The sequence below is a fragment of the Trichoderma virens genome (genome assembly GCF_000170995.1).
Source record: "Trichoderma virens Gv29-8 chromosome Unknown TRIVIscaffold_79, whole genome shotgun sequence".
NCBI lineage: Eukaryota > Fungi > Ascomycota > Sordariomycetes > Hypocreales > Hypocreaceae > Trichoderma > Trichoderma virens.
This window is the reverse complement of record NW_014013670.1, coordinates 340556-359737: the sequence shown is the minus strand read 5'-3', so window position 1 is coordinate 359737 and position 19182 is coordinate 340556. Positions and strand designations below refer to the sequence as shown.

Here is a 19182-nt window from a genome sequence, read left to right as displayed (position 1 = left end):
AAGGGACGGGCGATGCTACTCGTACAAGGTGCTGGGGGGGGTATCGGTAGCGCTGGATGAGACACTGAGCCAGAAAAGAAGAACGAAGAAGAAAAGACGTTTTGAATCAAATGGTGCAGACATCTATCCCCTCTCTCTCTCCCCTCTGCACGGGGGGCCACGCCCCCTCCCATCAGCCTCCAGGTATAAGTTCTGTACATGCGATAAATAACTGGATGTTACACGATGCATAGACTGTTACTACATGGTACGTAAAAGACCCCCGGCTGTTGAGCAATCTTCATGCTGTTACTTTGCCCCGCTTGTTTTCTTTTGCCAACTCTTTCTCTTTTTGGTGATCAACAGCATTTGTCGCTCACTACGATACTCTGTGTTCGCAGAATACCAGTACACCCCCTTGCCCTTTCAAAGTATTATTCCCTTTCTTTTCTCCACCCCCCTCCCCTGGAACCGCGAGAAGGCGGGAGAGCTGAAAGGGCCGCGTACCGTGCATGTCATTGGATTTGATTGGATGAAGGGGGCGGCCTACAGGCACAGGACGGCCGGCATGGGGGCATTTGATGTCTGGTTCTGTACATATTATTGCATCCCAATCCTGTATGGTGGCCCTCTGCCGGATTTCACGTCACTAACACGCTAAACAAGCGACAATGTGTGTACCAAGTACATGAGGATGCGAATGTCGAAACTCATGCATGCATGTCTCAGGTCCTGTGCCTCCTAGCAGGTATTACTAATAATAGCTACCATGGACGAAGAATCTTGAAGATATACCGAGTATGCACCTACCTACCTATTGTAGTAGTGAGTGGTATCTCGTTTCCTGTTACATGTGGTTCGTATAATGGGTACCCAGTAGTCTTTTCTTTTCGATAGTGGGAAAGCGGCCATGGTGAATCAATCATTGCCTGGTACAGTATCCATCTGATCCATATCAGTAACCGTTGGGTCTCCTGCGACCTAGACCCAGCCGACGGCATGCACCTGTCTGAATGCGAACAAAGCCCATTACGCTAAGGCACCGCAATGAATGGAGTCTCAGCAAATCTTCGTATGTACTTTGCTACTGTACTGTACGAGAGGCAACAGCTCATCAAAAGGTAGATAGTCTAAATACTTTGTATCCTACAACGGTGATATTTTGTGTCAATCACTGCGCCTGGCATGGTCTAGGCCCACCAAGTGCGGCGCCCTGTATTAGAAAGAAGACGAGAAAAGCCTGCTTTTTTTTTCGTCTGGTGGTCCACCTGGAGATGATACACTCAAATCTCATCACCCCATCGCAACGGGCAGGGCCTGGTTGATCAGCGAAAACGCAGGAGAAGATGCAAATGGACTACGTCAAAGACTTGCTACCCCTTGACTCACACGCACGCACCCCCTCAGTACAGCACAGTACTATGTACTTCGTCCATGTAGCTTTGATATGGGAATGTGCCGTCATTCGACTGAATGCGACAAAATACATGTACGGCACTGTATGCATGGCGTCCTGCATAAGACATTTGGTGCTGGGCCTGTTGCAAAAATAAGAAAGAAAAAAACGGTTTTATCTAGCGGCACGGCGAATCAGACTGCGCCTTTTCTGGGAGAAGAGAGAGGGGAAGGAGAAATAAGAGACAAAAAAAACCAAGACATCAAGCCCTTGCTCATACACAGGGCTGGTACATGTAAACTACTAGTATTGGATCGAACAAGGGGGGCCCTGAAGCAAGGCGAGGAATCCCGCATTATAAACCAGACGGCGGAAATGGTGCTACTTCCTGTCCAAGTAAAGCAGGTTGGGTCAAAGGAGAAGAGAGAAAAAAAAAACAAGTGGCGTGCAATTTACGGCCGTCGTATGTGATGTGTGCCTTTTGTGCGAGCCTGTTGCTCCTCGTCACAGAACAGCGCGCGGGACAGCACAGTAGCATCGACCGCTCGTTTACGGCATGTATTCAGCAGATTGCATGCAACTCAGATGCGCGAGCGTGGGGGGGCGAGAAGCAGGGGAGATTGAAAAGGGTTAAGAGAAGGCGTCCATATACATGTATGTACGAGTGCTCGGACGGAGGTGTTATCCCAACTAATAATACGGTGGGCAAGGCGAGCTGCAAGATGCAACGGTGGGAGGTACATGCATGTCTGGTGTCTGTGTGAATGTGTGAGGATTCTCGCGGAAAGCCGTCAGGTGGGCTCATCGGTAGTGACCATGCTTTATTTCGCTTCCATGTATGTTGACTTGTCTTCAGACTCGTGCTGGTCGATGTGGCATCTACTAGGTACATAAGCTGTGGGTGACAAGGGCATACGAGGTCCGGTAGACAGAAACAAGCCAAGTGCATCTTGCATTCCGCATTTTTCGAAAATACCAAGTGGCATGCTCCAGCAGCCTCTTTCAGACAAGACGACAAAACTCCCCTTTGAAGTCCTAGCAGGGGTCCTTTATTGGCTGCCAGGCCCTGATCCAGGCAGGTTCCCGCAAACCGTCCCAGGCGGCGACAAGGGGGATCCTCTAAACCCTCAAAACGTGGTCTGGAACTGAATGCCTTTTTTGCTCTCTTCTTCTTTAATCTATTTACCCGCTCATGCTTAGTACGGCAGGGCAGTTTCATTCCTTTGTCATGCCGAGTGTGTTACATGTACGGGTCTACTTGTACTCATACTTTTTTCCTTTTCCCTTTTTCCCTTCTCCCTCTCCAAGGATCTGAGCGTAATCTCGCTGATTACCGAGAACTAGCCGTCTTCTGGCCAGATGTTGCCGTGGCAAAGGAAAGGGTAGCGTGTTTCGTGTGCAAATGAAAATGGAACACGGATGCCATGTCTCGGCCCGTTGGGCGATGCAGAGCTGAATATGCTAGAAGCAATGTGGGAAGCCAAAAGGTTGCCTGCACTACGGAGTACCTTGCTTTACCTTGTCTGCTAGACTAGGCAATCGGGCTAAGATGCTTTGAATTCTGCGGAAGCGAAGAATGAATGCCAATCAATACAGTACCGGGGCGCCATGTCTCAAAGTTCAACGCCCAGAGTGTTCCGTATCAAGTGTAGAATAGCAACCAACAACAGCCGCCAGGACTGTGTACAAGCAGCCCTGCACACGATGCCAAGGTGGACAGCCCGTGCCCGAAAAAGGTCACTCCTCGTCCGGGCATGGGCAGAGAGCAGCATCCAAAGTTATACGGAGCACAGAGGTCATGCTGCTGACCAGGTTTCCGGGTGCAGGTTTAACGGCAACGTCCGGGCATAGCTGAAGCTGACGGTGCCAGGCTCCCACAGAGTGTGAAATGACTTCGTGTATAGAGTACACAGCCGCTTGCGAGTTGAAGACCAGTGTCTTGGCTTGGACGAAATCCTGACGCTGACCTTCAAAGACACCATGAGTGCCCCATCAATGTTCCATCAGGACATGATGGCTTGATCGCTAATAAAAAAAAAACATATCATCAAGTCCCAGTTATCAGTATCAAACCCCGTTCGCTAAATACTTTCTTTTTGGTCACCAAGCTACTATTCGATCAAGCAAGTCTCCCTCAGAGGCCCAATCACAGCCCAAAACGTATTGAGGAGGGGGGGCGTGCAGGACGGCTGCTTGAAAATGGCGACTTGATGTGGGTGTGCGAGGCAGACCGCAGAGCAAAAGAAGCAGAGGCTCAACGTCAGCCATCTCGGCGTACTTGCGGAATCGGGAGGCACCAGTGCCCGCAAAAAGAAAAGGCGTGAGCAGTGGCTGGCTGTTGAGTGATGCAATGAATGAGAATGGGCATTGATTGCCATCGTGGCAGCATAGCGTATGATGCGAACAAGAGATGCGGCTTGCTAAGGTGCGGTCACAGTGTGACGCCCAGCGCGCCAGCCTCAGCCGTTGTGTGCCTTTTTTGTCCCAGCTTATTAGCTTCAAGTCATCAACCGTCAGTGCTAAATCAGCCGGTCCACAGCCAACAAAGCCCGGAAGCTCAGCCGGCCTTGTCCCCTTCATGTTGGTTTCGTCAGGCGGATGGCCTAGGCGAGGGCGTATGATTCTCAAGGCTCGCCCTGTACGACGACTCGCGCTGAAGCCATGATTGTGAGGCGTGCCTCGTCCCCTTGTCTGCTTATCAACAGGGAAAATGCTTGGCTGTGATGGAGTGGCTCCGATTGCGTGAATCGCTCAGTGGCGGCGTGCGTCAATGTCTCATATGGCATCCACCAAAGAAAGGAAACCAAAGCAAAATTTTGCGCAAGGACGAAATTCGGCAAAGGCAAGAGGGGGAGGAGAAAAAGGAAGTTTTCGTGGCTCGGCGGCAGCCATCCAATTCCAGCCAGCCATTATTACCGAGAGATGGTTGTTCAGGTGGCCCCAATCATCGAATCACAGGCACAAACAGGGCCGGTCCACTAATGCTGCTCCATACCTCTACCTGGTCAGAGGAGGGAACATCAACAAATAATGGGCAATAGCGTGTGCCGGCTTCTCACGACATACATGTGAGCACAGCACTGTGTGGAGTTGCAGAGCAGGTTGTTTGCATTGTTCTTGTCCAAGTCCGACGGTAACAGACAGGCGTCCGCTGAGGCGAAAAACGACGACGCTTCCGGTGCATTTCACTTGTCCCAGACGGCGTCAGAAAGCGGAGTGGAGATGGCCAGGAATTCCTTTCTTGTCCGGGGCCCTGCTGTTGGACCTCGCACAAGCATACTTGTACGGAGCAGAGAGCGGCGCTAAAGATAGTTTTGTTTGCCTTTTGCCTTGGCGCAAGACGCGCGGGGGCCAATATTGCCCAGGTGCTGTAGCATTCGGATCAACTCGTTGAGTAGAGTGCTCGTCCGTGATGCAATCCTTGTCCACTCAGAAGATACGACGCCAGCAGCGGATGGATCCCCCTGATGGCTAGACTCAGCCGTGTTTAAAGAGGCTGCATATGGTGGTGAATCCTGTCATGTCATGGCCGTCGAGCACCGTGGACCGTGGACCGTGGACCGTAGCCGAGGCCCTTTTTGTGAGAGCAGCAGTGAGTGAGTGGCTGGGGATTAGCCGCGCATCTATTTTGCACCTCTCTCGTCTTAGGTTTCCAAGGCTGAGTTAGTGAGCATCACGGGCAGCATCTGTCTGTGCCATATGGCTTGGTGGCAGCAGCTTGTTTCAAAGTGACCCAACCCAACGGCAGATTCCCATTCCCCCATTCCCTGTTGCAACTGCTCAAGTTTCGGGCTCCTCGGCTGTGACCTCGGCGACACGCATGCTGATTTGAGTCTTGCCTTGTTCGCTTGTGATTTCTTGATGCCTAGCCCCTTGTGCTCTAACCTGGAGATGCCCGCTAGAGACGAGACGCTTGCATTCGGCGTTCCACAATCACGGGAAGCCTGAGTAATACAGACCTCAGGCGTGGTATGTACAAGTAGATGGTTTATGGAGCTGGTACTGTAGTGCTGTGAGGATGGCGACTCCATGCGAATGTACTCATACTGTACTCCGTACAGTCTGTACTATACCTGCTGCTGCACTCCGTCGCCGTACGTCCGCTCTCACATGAGTTGAGTTGGGCCAATGTAATGCTCTGCACGATGCCACCGGCCCACCTCGAAAATGGCTGTTCTGCGGCCGTGTGATTGGCCGATCATTGTCGATTTTGCAGCGGGCTAGTGTGCGCGAGAGGAGGAGAAGTCGTCCATGTTTGTTCGCCATCCATCAAGATCTTATCAGTGCAGGCGTGTTTTATGGGTTGGTTATGTTGGCATTTGCTTTGGAGGTACTTTGCGCTGTGGCTATCGCACCGCCAGGAATCAAGTACCGTGCACTTGCACTTCTCGGTCGCAGCCTGAGCTTCCAGGCATCCAGACCGACCAAGTAAATTCCATGACAAGACGCAATCTGAAAATAATCCAACATGTACAGTACCAGCACTCCCGTAAGCCCCCCCTCCCCGAATTCTCCAACCATGTCTCTCTTGATATGATATCAATGCATATTCGTCATCACGATTCTCCTCATCCCAGCATCTGTCGCGCACAGGACCCAAAAGCGGGCCAGGGCTCCATTCTCAATCAGCCTCGATCCTTCTGGCGTCAAGCTAAAGTCACTCTATGGAGCACCCATGGCCTCGTACGACGTGCCAGCATTACAGTATCAACAAGGAGCTTTGGGCGAGACGGACCACTGTACAATGTACGGTACGATACTGTGCAGGGCCGGGCTCGAGATACTACCAGGTATTACTCTCCTGCTGTCTGTACAGTATGCACGGCACTCGTCCCTTTGGCAAGAACGCCCGTTGCAAGCACCGACCAAAGTCCGATCCAGCTGGTCATGATCCAGCCCAGCCAGCATGCCACTGCCACTCCCTCGCTTGCCACGGCCTTTGTGTTGCGCCTTGCTAATGCCCTCAAAACAGGTCCTTGTTCCCTTGTTGCTCTCCCTCTCGCGCATTGGCCGTCGGTGTCAGGCGACAGTGTGACGCCCTTGTCCTCATCCCACCACCCGATCCAACATTAATCTACTTTTACGGAGTACTTGCACACGCCTTCAAAGCAAAGGGCCTTGTCGAACAACCCGAACCCACTCACCACTCCACGGCCCAGCAGCTGCTTTGTTAGTTGATCGCTGGCCTATCCTAGACGACGCCACGAACACCGACTTGGACGCCCCAAATGGTCGGCCGCAGCAGACATGTACGAGTAGCAGTACTCGTACCGGGTCCATGCACACCACACATCAGGTGCGCCGAAGCGCTTGTGTGTACCAAAGGTCATGGCATCACTAGGCGCCTGGCTTGCTTCCAAGTATGACAAGGGCCATCACCTCTGTTTGGGCGGTGCCGTCGACTCCTGAGCTGCTGCTGCTGCCAACGAGGCACGGGAGTGTACTTGTACTTGAATGCTTGTACACATTAGCCTCATGTTGCTTTCAGGGGGACCGCCATAAGCAGCAAAAGAAAAAACCTGTCCAGATGCCACTGGAATCGAGTGCCATATGGGGGTGCACGCACGCCTTACAGGTAGGTGGTATGTCTAGTACGGTATGGCATGGTATGGCATGGCACTCGTATGGTATGCTTGCCATACGGAGTACCTTCTTCTTGCAAAGCGTGAGATGAGTGCTACAGTAGTAGTATGCAATATGAGCCTGCAGTCCCCTCTTGGCAACTCAACTGGAGTGGTCCCGAAGCCCCCTTTAGCCTGGACATGGCGTCCGAGTTGCTTTCCGCCTCTGTTGCCTCATTTTTTGTTTTCTCATTTGCACGCATTCTTCGCTTTCCCTCTCGCTGCCGGGGTTACATCAGCTGCGAAGCGGCAACCAAATGGCAGCGCCCGTTAGTCTGGGCCGAGCATCACTGCGCCCGGTCCGCAACGAGATTAGCCTTGTTTCTCATCATTTCAACTTCTGTATGCCGTGTCATGCCCTTCCCTCGCCGTCGATGGTGACGATGGTGATCCCTTTCCGACCTCCTGAACCTGGCACCCCTCCCTAAAACTGAGAACAGGAACAATCCGCGGCTTGATCGGAGGCAGCTGAGGCTCCCCGCCTTCGCCTTGGGCCGCGTCTCTTGCCTTGGCCCCGGCCACTTTGCGTTCCGGTGGCACGGCGGAGGGCCGGATGACGGTTCCCTGCTCACTTTGGGCTTAGACGCCTTCGTGACGGGCAAATCCAACAGGTTTAATCGAAGTGCCACCTTGGTTCCACAAACTGACCAAGTTCGTTCCGGGCTATGCATCTCCTTGCTGCACTAAATCAACCTCCTTTACCCGGGCGGTTTCTTTCATTCTCAAACCCCATCAGCGCCATAGTTCAGAGGCTTTCATGAATCCTTTGCCGTACAAGTTTCAGCGAAAGTCAACCCTCGTTCCGTCATGAGCCTAAAAATGCCTACTTCTCAGCCAAGGTCCACTGGCTGATAAATAAGCCAATCTTACTTGTACATACGCATCAGCGTTAGGCCTCTTTTATATTCGGCTATCGGGTTATACACCAGATATGGCATATGGCATATGGCGTCTGGGCAGTTTTCGCAGGCTTTATACATAGTAACTCCTTCGCGGCACTGTCTTGTCAAAGCGCAGTCAGTTTTCCTCGATAGCAGCATGGGATCGCGATCCTCTACTCTGGCTGCCTGATTTGGTACAGCCTTCGTCAGTTCGCTCTTGGTTCCTCCCGCTACTATGTACCTCATCAGGATATTTGGATGGAGCAAACACGGCATGGCAAAGCCGGTTACATGAGCGGGATTTCGCTGCAGGCCCCAGTGGGCGCCAAACCCCTCACCAGGCTGGGTGATCCTTTTTGATAGTCGCACCATGTCGGGTCCTTGATGACGACCACCGTCAAAACGGGTCGCTGCTGTGCAAGATGAATTCTCAGGACTTGAGACATGCCGGAGTAGAGACGAGACATGTACGGACTGCGAAATAATCCATTCGTCACCATCAGCAATATCTTCGGTTGTCCTTTTCCCCCCTAAAGCCATGTGATCCAGCCTTGGGGTAGGCCGCGCAGCAGGCCTTCGATTTTCAGAATTCCCGATGCAATGGCCCTTCAGATGCTTTCCTAGGCAACCTTCTCGGCTCTCGGAGACCGATGAGGGGAGAGAGGATACTTAACTATAACGCAATCGACTACACCTATGATCACCACCGTCTACTATCCACGTCTCCAACATGCGCCTTAGCATGCTCTCTCCGCGCTCCATCTCGGAGACCGAAAATAGCTCCAGATGGCTATGGTTTTCAGCTGAGGAGTCGTGGGCGCCTCTTTTCGTTACCACTGGCATATCTGAGCATTTGGATGATGTTTTTGATGGTGTATCGTGAAGCTTCTAGATCAAGCATTTAATCACCTACTTTGATCAAACATGACCAAGACAACTACCGCAGCCCTCTATCCCACCGCCAAGGTGGCCGCCGAGGTGGGAACGTACTCTGAGCGAAATTCAACTGCATTGCCAAAGCACCTCGTTGACTATCATGACTGGATAGTGGAAAGCCACCCGGATTCGGACTACATGGTGTCGAATTTGCAAGCACAAAGCCTCGTCTTTTTTGCCAGAGCCTTTGGAGCCAAGCGGATTCTCGAGATTGGCTCTTATGTTGGTTATTCTGCACTCGTTTGGGCACATGCCGTTGGCCAAGATGGCAAAGTGACAGGCCTTGAATTCTCGGCAGAATATGCCAAGATTGCAAACGACGCTTTTGAGAAGAATAGCGTGAAGAATGTGGAAATCATCGTGGGAGATGCACTTCAAACGTAAATCAACTGCTCATCTCCACCGTCCCTTTCAATCTTATCCAGAGCTTTCTCCATGAGCATGACTAACAAGCAGCTAAAGGCTATCAACTTTGAAGCCCGAGGAGCCGTATGACTTGATCTTCATCGATGCCCAAAAATCAGGCTATCCCAGCTATCTCAGAGACATTCTAGCCGGCTCTCAACCTGGTTCAACCACACGGCTCCTTCGCCCCGGCGGCATCATCATTGCAGACAACGTCCTCCGGCGCGCACTGGTAGCTGATGGGAGTGAGGACAACCCGAACTGGCAATTGCAGCGACACGTGAAACATGCCGAAGATGATCTTACGGCTCTTCGCAAGTTCAACTCGGCCTTGGCGAACGATGAACGGCTAGAGGCATTCCTCATGCCAGTATTCGATGGCGTCGGTTTTGCGAGACTTCTCAATTAATTGACACCCAGGCCCTACATTGTTGCACGAGTACTATGGAGCCGCCAACGTAGGACCAAACTTGGGGCCCCGGCTGGCAAGCATCCGGTTGACTCTAGGTATCAGGGAGCTTCTATTTAATCCGCGGATATAGACAAAGTTGCCCAAAGAGTGAGCTTCAATTCAAGAAATTAGTTCTCAACATGTGGTCTCGGCCGGGTATCTCTCAACAAACTCCTTTCTCTGCGTACTGTAGGCGGATAGCAAGGCTTCCTAAGCCGGCCCAAAGCGCCCTCTGACTGTAGAAATAACGACTGATTGCTCTAGAAGGCACTTAGCCACTGTTGCTTGTGCGTGAATGCGATCAGGCGAGGCTATTCTTAGGACCGGCAGCAGCCATGACGCGGAATTATATGCTAGTATTCGTCGTGATATTACTCCGTGCGAGCACTGGTATCAACCAGTAAGACCGACTTTGATTCTTGGGCCGCTTATCCTGTCTTGCCTGTCCGCTTCTCATAGTGGGCCCGGTAAGAGCAAGTATATCCGGTGTGGCGGCGACGAAGCAAGGATCTCTGCTTGATCTTTTACGAATCGTGAATGTCAGATGTCATTGATATATGGAGAACTTGCTGACCTGCTATCTTGTGAGTGGGCTACTCCGTACTTGGACTTGGTGCTACGGTAGGTGAGCGGATCTGCTGTATCGAGGCAAATGATGCGGTTAATAAGAGATGACACTTCTTGCTTGCATGGCTCCGTGTAAAGGGGGGCGTGGAGTGGATTTTGCATCTACTATTCCAGTTGGTAATGAACGGGGATTAGTTTGGCTTGGTACCGGGGATATCGAGGGTTGCCTGACGAGTGAGAGAAGCCTCGTCCAAGGCGTCGTTTCTTTTTTTTTTCCTTCTTGGTGTGCTTAGTTGGGATATCCGTGCGTATAGTACTCGTACAAGCAGGTGGCTGACGGACAGGGATGCTGCCTGCTGGGATTTTTACGAATATGCGGGCTCTTACTCTCTGTCATGCGTGTATGTCCGCGTAAGGAATGTGTAGATGAGGGTGAGTGAGTGAGACTATTCTGATGCCCAGGAAGCACGCGTCCCGGCCTTTTTACTGCGAGGAGGCATTCGGTGGCTTGATATCGGTTAGCAACAGCCGTGATACCTGCCAGAATCGTCCATCATTTTGCCCAACAAGAAAAAGGGCAATTGAGACAATTGAATCTCGGTTGATTAATGAGATTAAAAAAACGTGCTGGTTTATCGCGCTGGATTTGTTTCCCTGGTTAAATTGCTAGTGTGGGCGGTAGTTTCTGGATCTAGCGATTGGGACTAGGCTGCTTTATTTCGAGCCGGCTGAATTGGATGGAAGCGTTTAAGCGGTTGGAAGAGTGTTCTTCTGCGAGGGGATTTGGATGGGTTGATTGTGTGGGATCGGAGTGTGTTGCCGTTTTTGGAGTTGTTGGTGGGAGAAAAGTGATGGTGGTTTGTGGTTTTGGTGACTTTGGTGTAGGGTAGGTGGCGATGTTTGAAGGACGAACGTGGCGAGTGAGGGAGTGTACGGGATTGATAGGGGAGTTTGTTTCTTCATTTTGCTATGAGAAGTAGAATTGAGTTTGTAAGCTATTTAAGTGATGCTATTGTGCATCTGTTGTAATGGGATTTGCGTTTGGAGGACCAGGAATGGGAGCATGTAGATTATAATAGTTGATCTCTATGAAAAGGGGTACAATAACATTGCCTCGATGAATACGCTGACCAGAAAGAAGAGGAGACGAAGTCAACGAATGCATTGCATTTTACTCATCTCACCACAAATGTGCTTTGATAATCACGCATGCTCTGAATTCATAATGGCTGCATCATGCCTCCTATCTAAATGGTCAACATCTATCCCCCCTAATGCAACGAAAAGCCAGCTCATGCTCCAACGCTCCCAATCGGCCGTCAACTCAAGTATACGTATATATAAACCTCATGGTAATGCTAAATCGTCAGATGTAGGGCTGCTCGCCGCGGTGCTCTCTCCCGCCTCCGACTTGGCCACGTCCTCCACCACCAGATCCGTCCATCTATCGCCCCCCGTGCGCAAAACATGCTGCGTCGACAGACAATCGCCAAAGTGCCTCTCTCTCCTCGTTGTCCGCCGCTCTCCCCCTTCCAGCGCCGAGTAGGCACTTCTTGTGGTACGCATTCGCTTCCGCTTGCCGCCCTCGCTGAGAAGGTTGCTCAGCTTCAGCCGTCTTTGCATGAGCTGGTGCTCGTATGCTGCGATGCTGCGGACCCAGGGCGCGACGTCGAGGACGATGAGCGACATGGTGCGATCAAAGACGGATGGGTCCAGGTATGTGGTTGGAACAACCTTGGGGGCCACGGCTATGGGGTCAAATGCGATGGCAATGTCCATCCTTGTCATTTGATGAGGACAAGATCGGAAGGATGAGTCGAGAAGTGAAATGGTCTGCTCTTCATCCACCGGCCTCGAGATTGGTGTCTTCGCCGAGGTCTCATTGGACATATCTGTGGTCGACTGATGCAAAGTTGCACAGGCCAGAGCCGTGATGCATGTCGAGATGGCCTTGTTCGGGGCAGCGTGGTGCACTACAGGGTCAGCATCTAGCAGAGCTTGGCCCAGGATGAAGTCTTCTCTGATGTGGCTCGCGAGCTCCGGTAATGTTGGGTCTAAGATCTCTTGCAATTTGACCCCGTAGGCGCCCCCTGAGTAGAGATCCGCACAGCTCATGGCATTACAAAAGTCATCATAAGCCTCCAGATCCCCCAGAGTCGTCGGATTTCTCTTGGGCTCCGCGATATTGGCGGCCCGTAACCTCATGTCGATACTGCTGCTCCAATGCCCCATGTCGAGGCCCCAAAAGTCCCAAGCTTGCTCCATGGCCTCTTGTTCAGCGGCGAGTCCCCTGGTAGCGACGACCGGGTCTCGATTAATCCATCCCATGCCCCTCTGGTAGGTATCTTCGCTGATGACTCGCACCACATCGCCATTTTCGTCGAGGTCAGAGCCTTTGGGCCAGCGAAGATAGAACCAATCAAACCCGCCCTTGCGATCGCCAACTCCAATTTGGCACCAGTAGTTGAGCTCTGTGATCGTTGCTCTCAAGTCGTGATTGCGAGAGGTATACAAGGCCTCAACCGCTGATCTCTGCAGAGCATGGCCTTCATTTGCAGCAATAAGGAGGCAAAGGTCCACGGCTAGACTTGAAGGGGCGGGAGAGAAGCGAAAGATTCCATGTAGACTCAAGCTCTGCAGGGGCACTAGGCTCTCATCGTTGCAAGTCATGATGAATGGTCGTTTGGACTGTGCAATGAGGCTGGTCAGGGTTGCCCAGAACTGCTTGTCTTCTTCGAAAAGGACGTCGACTTCTTCGAGGAGAATGAGAGATTGCTTTTGACTTTTAGGCGGCGCCTTCGCCTCTTTCTCGACGCTTTCTTCGGGCTGCTTTGCTCGTTGCGGCTTCATCGGCTGTGTCGTCGTCTTTGGCTTGAAAAACGATGTCATCATGCCTTGCTTCCCAGAGTTGATGTCGCTGGCCACCTCTTCTGGATCAATCGCGGTGGAATCAGCTCGGCTGTGCTGTACCAAGTGATTGCGTGTCATGTCGCCAACTTTTTCCAGAATGTCCTTTCCGCTCCTCCGACTACCAGAGTTGATCTCAAAAATCTCAAATTCCAGCTCCTTTGCAACCGCATAGACTGCTGCTGTTTTGCCGCTTCCATGGGGTCCGCTTAGGACGATGGCGTTTGTAAGACGGCCCTGGTCCTTGCTGCCTTTGCCCGCCATACCGATACTACGCATCACAGATCTCTTGAGCAGCGCCGATCCAGGCAAGGCAGACCAGTCCTCATCAGTGTCGGAGATCTCGTCCATCTCGGCCTCTTCTTCTTCACTATCGATGACAAATCCGTCGAGTTTATTCTTCTTTCTCTTCTTTTTCGGCTTGCCCTTGACCTTGTCGCCTTCTGAACTTCCGGATTCCACAGACTGCACCCTAAGAGCCTGTAGCCAGTCGCTGAGGAGTAGTGCCTCCTTTCCTGGTTGCAATACTTGAGCGGCCGTTACTGGAGCGTACTTTTGGATCCAAGCGCTGCCTTCACATTGTGACCTATCAAAGGCGGAAAGCTGTGTCTCTAGGCCCTTGTAGAGGCGACTGATGGCAGGGTGGACTTTGGAGGGCTGCTGAATTGCAAGCTCATCGATACCGAGAATGCCCTCATTATATTTGGAATGACCGGTGATGTGACTCTGCAGTTGTGATCGGATTCGTTTTTGGAGTTTTCGACCGCTTTCAAAGTGTCTCTGGGGTAGGCGTAGTTCAGGAGGCGCTGGTAAGAAGTGGTCGTCGTTCTTGGGAAGACTGTGCCGCATTCTCGTCATGTCTAACCCATCTACAAGATTCCGCAGCACAGACTCATGAGGAGCAATAGAGACAGCCACCCGTTTTGATCTCCTGTATCGTATTCCAGATTCTTGAGCCGTTGCTCTCGTGTATGGGAAATCATCATTCCGTACATGAGTCATCCCACGAGCTGGCCATAATGGATACATGGCTCCGGGGATCTTGGTGCCGCCAGATTTGATACCAAACTGGATGGCTTTTCCCGAAGAGAAAGGGTTCCTGGGTTTCTTTGGAGAGACCGGTGTAGACATAAACACGCTGCTTTTGTGGTTCAGAGCTTTCTTATTTGAATCGCCCGAAGTAGCAGCATCAGATTGCGGCTTCGGTTTGCCCATGAAGAACGGGTGTGTGGTTTTTGACTTTTCAACTGTCCCGGCTACCTGCTCTTGTCTAGGCTGGGTACTTTTGCGTTTACTCGGCTCGGGCGATAACTGTAGCTTTCCTTCAAGTATCCCTGTAATCTTCTCGCTCATCATCTTTCGGTGCTCATCGTCCCGTCCATATCTCATTGTAACCATGCGACTCGGCTTGCCTATTGCCTTTGGCTTTGGAGGTGAGCCTAGTGTCCCCGTTTTTGGGTTGAACTTGAGAACTTTCTTCGGCTGCGTAGGAGCGGGTGTTTGGTCTCGCAGAGAATCAGGTAAGGGCTGTAGAGGCTCGGCTGTGCCCAAAGTCTGGTGAATGGGCTTATCCAGCTGGTCTCGGGGTACTTCACTGAGCGTCGACGCAGGAGAGTCGGTAGCCAGTTGGGCGGTCGTGGGTTCGCTTGCAGATACGCCATCCTGGCCAGACCTATTAAGATGACTCAGAATAGCTCCGTTGAGTGTCTTTGTACTCTTCTTTCCTCGGCGAGACTTCTTGGCTTCGGGATCATCGTGAACAAGGGCAGCGTCTGTCCTTCGTCGCTTTCGCTTAGGGCCTTCGGCGGTGGTTGTAGGGGGTTCGTCGGATACCGGCTGCGCAGGTTCTAGAGGCAATGGTACCGGCGGAACAACAGGCTGATCGATGTCGCTCTTGGTGAAGAATGGATGGAGCTTCTTAGACGACGGTTCGTCATTTTCTCCCTGCACCATTGTAGCGACCAGGACCGGTCCCATTGATCCGACTGCGTCTGTGCAGGGGAAAGAGCTGCATTAGCACAGGTGACGGCTTCAGCATCTTGTCTCCGTACCTTTATTTCGACATGAAGTTGCGGGTTAGAAGAGTGCCAATATCTATAGCAACACAGCGGAAGAGTAGAGGATGAGAGAAGGATGCCACTATCCCAAGAAGAACCGATGCCCGAAATGCATAAATCAAGGTCCTCCAAGCCTCACCGATATCCAGAATCTATCGTCGAGCCCGCATTTGGTGCAAAAGCCTCGCGTTGTCGATTCTGGGGCCCTTGGACGCGTCCATCCTCCATTTACGCGTGCACTTTCTCAGTGACAGGGATCTTGTAGATTCGCGCCACTCTCGCGGCCCCGCCACAGCACTTACCTAAGCGGCCCCACTACGGAATTTTGCAAAGCCGCCAACTTTTTTTTTTTTTATCTATCGAGATAGCTTCTATCGCTGGAGACGCAAAACACTAAGCAGCAAACTCGAAGCCTCCAAGCCAGCAGCGGAATCACCATGGCTTCTGAATACAGGATACACAAACCCTACGTGCTGGCAACGCTGCCAAAGCCGCTGGATCACACCAAGGGAAATATTGTTGCCAGAGAAGTCTATGGCCAGCGGGACGGCCAGAAGAAGAGAAAGCGAACGGAGTTGGTGGTTGGTGTTGATGGAGAGACAACCAGCATCTACGACGTATGTGGATTGTTTGAGTTGCCAATGGAAATGTGCTAATCATGTCATAGGTTCCCGCGTCAAGATTGATCACCTCATACCCAATTCCGCCCCAGGAATCGTTCACCAGCCCTCCCTACTCTGTCAGAGTCCGTCGCAACAACAGCAGCGATGCCTTGCGATACACATTCATAGCAACCACTGATGCGGGGGCTCACAAAATCACTCTCTTCAAGGACGTAGCCCACCGCGACGGAAAGACGACATCGAACAGCGTATCCCAAGTCTTGAGCACCTCCGCGGTCAAGTATCTCACTTGCTCTTCGCCATCGAACGAAGCCGCAAACATTGGGGACATTATCGCCGTCTGTGAGGATGGAGAGGTTGTGTGCTTGTCTGGAGAGACCCTGGCCATTCGTTGGTCTTCATCATCCAAGTCAATGGTTCAGGACCTAGTGGCTGCGAATGTTTCCGACTTTCACGTCGAATATGCCCTCTCAGGGAGTGCTGCCGAGTTCAACGAAGGACTATTCAAGAACCGACCAGAGGTCTTCAGCGCGCTACCAAAACCTGTTGACTCTCAGTTGGAGCTCGTTGTCATCATCTCCAAAAGTTTCAGCCAAAACGTTGAGAGTCGACATTTAATCGTTCTGGCAGCTGTGTCTGGCGACTCATCAGCGTCGGCAGATGTCCAGCACCTAGTTCCCCTCGACATCGTGCCAATCACCTCCATCACTAGCCAGGGCAACGCCGAGCAGCCTACTTATCAGGTGGATGTGCAATCGGGTCTTCTCCTTCAGCTCCAAGAAGGCGCCATCGGCGTCTATGATCTGACTGGAGCGGTTCCCAAGCTCAAGTCCTCCATCGAGGCAGAGAATGCCCAATCATTTGCCCGCCTGTTCAAGCCATTTGTTCTCGCCTCTTCGCTGAACTCTATTGGTCTGTACAACTACCAGTATCGATCTGTGCACTCCAAGGCCACGCTAGACTGGGCTGAGGTCCCAACTGAAGGCGAGACACCTCGATCATGCCAACTGATTAGCTACCTGCGAAGCCAGGACCTCGTCGTCGCCCTCGTGGAGAATATCCTGGTTACAATTCAGGTCGAGCCGCCAAAGAACTCTGGGAAACGGCGAAAGGAGGGCCTCTTGATTGACTCGATTGGGCGAGGCACGGGCCTTGAGATTCCAACCAAGAGGGTCAGATGCGAAGCGTCTTCCGAATTTTCCAAGCTAGTTCCAGGGACTCTTTCGGATGACTATCTCACTCAATTCCAGACCGAAACGGAGGCGGCCGATAAGCTACTCGCAAATAACGAGCTGAGCAAATGGGAAGATATTCTGCGCGGCAAGTTCGGTGTGTCTAAAAAGGGCACAGGCCCGACGAACGGAGAGAACTCAAAGGCTCAAGAAGCCTCTGACTCTCAGGAGTTGCCAGAATGGGACTGGCTATCAGGAGCATCATATCCCGCAGTTGACCGCAGATGGATTATTTACGCCATTACCCAGGTATTTTCCGTCGACGTCAAGGAGGTCAACGACATTACACGGCCTGAGCTGCGTCTCGTCTTGCCTGAGAGCAATGTGACTACGTACCTTGTGGTCGCCGGCCACCTCACCCTGTCCAACCTGCGAACAGCCTTCAGGGATGAGCTAGCACCCGAAGCGTCAGACAACCGCACCGTAGCGGGCGACTTGATTCGATGCCTTGCGGATGCCGATCTCTCCCTGACCCTGCTTCTGAACTACCTGCAGGCAACAAAGCTAGGCGAAGTCGAACTTTTGCTTGCCATCAGGGCTCTGATGCTTAGCATGGACTTGATTCCCGAGGGGAAATTGGAGGCCACCAAGCTCTTGACAAATGAGCCGCATCAAAGCAATAGCAACGGCACCGGCAACAAGGATGACATTGAGATGGACCTGGATGATTTGGAGCGAAAGATTGCAGTCACAGAGCACTATCTCGGCGATGACTCAAGTAGCCGATCCCGTGGATTGACTCTGGCATTCACCAAGCTGTGGCGGCTGCCTGCAGTTTCTACGGTCAAGGCACTACGAACGACGGTGTCGACGGACGACATCATGTCGCTCATCTATCTGCTACGAGTGGAGTTGCTGCGTGGAGCGTGGACTTCGCTGTACATTGATCCTACTAGCTTTGATTCAGAAGGCAATGAGCCTCCTCCAGACGGCGTCATTGCTCTGATTGCCGACCTCTTGGGTCGATGCCTGGATGCGGTGGGAGCTGGCGGGTGGCTGTTTAATGATGCCATTTCGTGGGCAGACAAGGCGGAGACAAGCGACTTCCTAACTGCCCTGCGACTCGAAGTGACTGCCGCACTAGAGGGAATCGAAGAAGCCGTCTTCTTGAACGGCATCCTGGGAGAGACTGTGCGATTCGGAAACGCTGTCCAGAAGGGCAGCGCAACTAGACAGAATTGGGGTCCGAACAAGCCGATCCTTGTCCACTTGGAGAACCGCGAGTCTCGATTACTGCCGCTTGGTTTGAAGACAAAGCTGTTGCCTACGAGAGAAAAGGTGGTGTCGGGAGGTGAAGTGGTGCAGCGAAGCATTCGAGAAACGGGACACCTGATCAGCCAGAAGGTGGAGGCTTACTCACTGGAGAAGCTAGCCATTTGAGTCTCGTTTGCTTGTTCTTTCATGGCATAAAGTAGAAGATTCGGGGAACACCTAAAATTTGTGCGAATGCTCCAGGAAGGGGGGGAGACGGACGGAAGGATTCTTGACTAGTGCGGCTCAAGAGGAATCGGTATCTGAGTTGGGCAACTAGTCAATCGGAGAAAATGGAACTAAAAAAAAAAAAGTGAGGCAACTGGATGCCTTGCATCCCACGAGGGAGTGGGATTCTCGGTGAAGGGGAGGGGGCCGAAAGGATTTGGGAGGAGGAGGGGATGGTTTCCGATGGGCTTGCTAGATGGATAATACCATTGTTGCGCAGGAAAGAAGATAGTATGTAATTGAAACAAGACAATGGATTTTTCCCTCCCTGCACGGGTGCATGCGTCGGGTGTTTGTATGCGGTTGTTTGGAGAGACGACGGGAATCAACATCACATGGCGCTCATGATAAGGTATGACCGCTTGAAGACTGTAGAGCAAGGCAGCCATGTGTGACATGTTGCCAGCACATCTGTCCTATCATGGCTGAACTGGAATGCAGGGACATGGGTAGTTGGAGCTTGATGAAGCGGGGGTTAGAGGTGAAGCTCGCCTTGAGTTGTTCTATCTCTGGATGCATCGAGACTCTGGGGGCTAGACGGGGAGCTTTGAGGAGCTGATAGCAGCTGAACATGAAAGATGCATGAAAGATGCATGAAAATGGGAGGCCAGGGGGAGAGAAGGGGGGGGGCTGATTGGTATGGAGGAG

The 19182-nt window shown here is 52.1% G+C and overlaps 4 protein-coding genes across 4 annotated transcripts; 3 read left to right on the top strand and 1 right to left on the bottom strand.

Annotated features, from left to right (window-relative positions):
* Positions 1 to 4895: 4895 nt before the first annotated feature.
* Positions 4896 to 5107, top strand: TRIVIDRAFT_223867 (uncharacterized protein; the record flags this gene model as incomplete). The annotated part of the gene is made up of 2 exons (XM_014099271.1): positions 4896 to 4967; positions 5024 to 5107. 2 exons carry the CDS (start codon positions 4896 to 4898, stop codon positions 5105 to 5107), a joined length of 156 nt encoding a protein of 51 aa, XP_013954746.1.
* A 3669-nt stretch (positions 5108 to 8776) lies between these two features.
* TRIVIDRAFT_81180 (uncharacterized protein) lies at positions 8777 to 9806 on the top strand (the record flags this gene model as incomplete). The annotated part of the gene is made up of 2 exons (XM_014099270.1): positions 8777 to 9193; positions 9276 to 9806. 2 exons carry the CDS (start codon positions 8802 to 8804, stop codon positions 9625 to 9627), a joined length of 744 nt encoding a protein of 247 aa, XP_013954745.1.
* Positions 9807 to 11583: 1777 nt separating this feature from the next.
* On the bottom strand, positions 11584 to 15096 carry TRIVIDRAFT_58834 (uncharacterized protein; the record flags this gene model as incomplete). The annotated part of the gene is made up of 2 exons (XM_014099269.1): positions 11584 to 14619; positions 14905 to 15096. 2 exons carry the CDS (start codon positions 15094 to 15096, stop codon positions 11584 to 11586), a joined length of 3228 nt encoding a protein of 1075 aa, XP_013954744.1.
* Positions 15097 to 15637: 541 nt separating this feature from the next.
* Positions 15638 to 18805, top strand: TRIVIDRAFT_181009 (uncharacterized protein; the record flags this gene model as incomplete). Its single annotated transcript, XM_014099268.1, has 2 exons — positions 15638 to 15817; positions 15868 to 18805. The coding sequence occupies 2 exons, from the start codon at positions 15638 to 15640 to the stop codon at positions 18433 to 18435; spliced, it is 2748 nt and encodes a 915-aa protein (XP_013954743.1).
* Between the last annotated feature and the right edge of the window lie 377 nt (positions 18806 to 19182).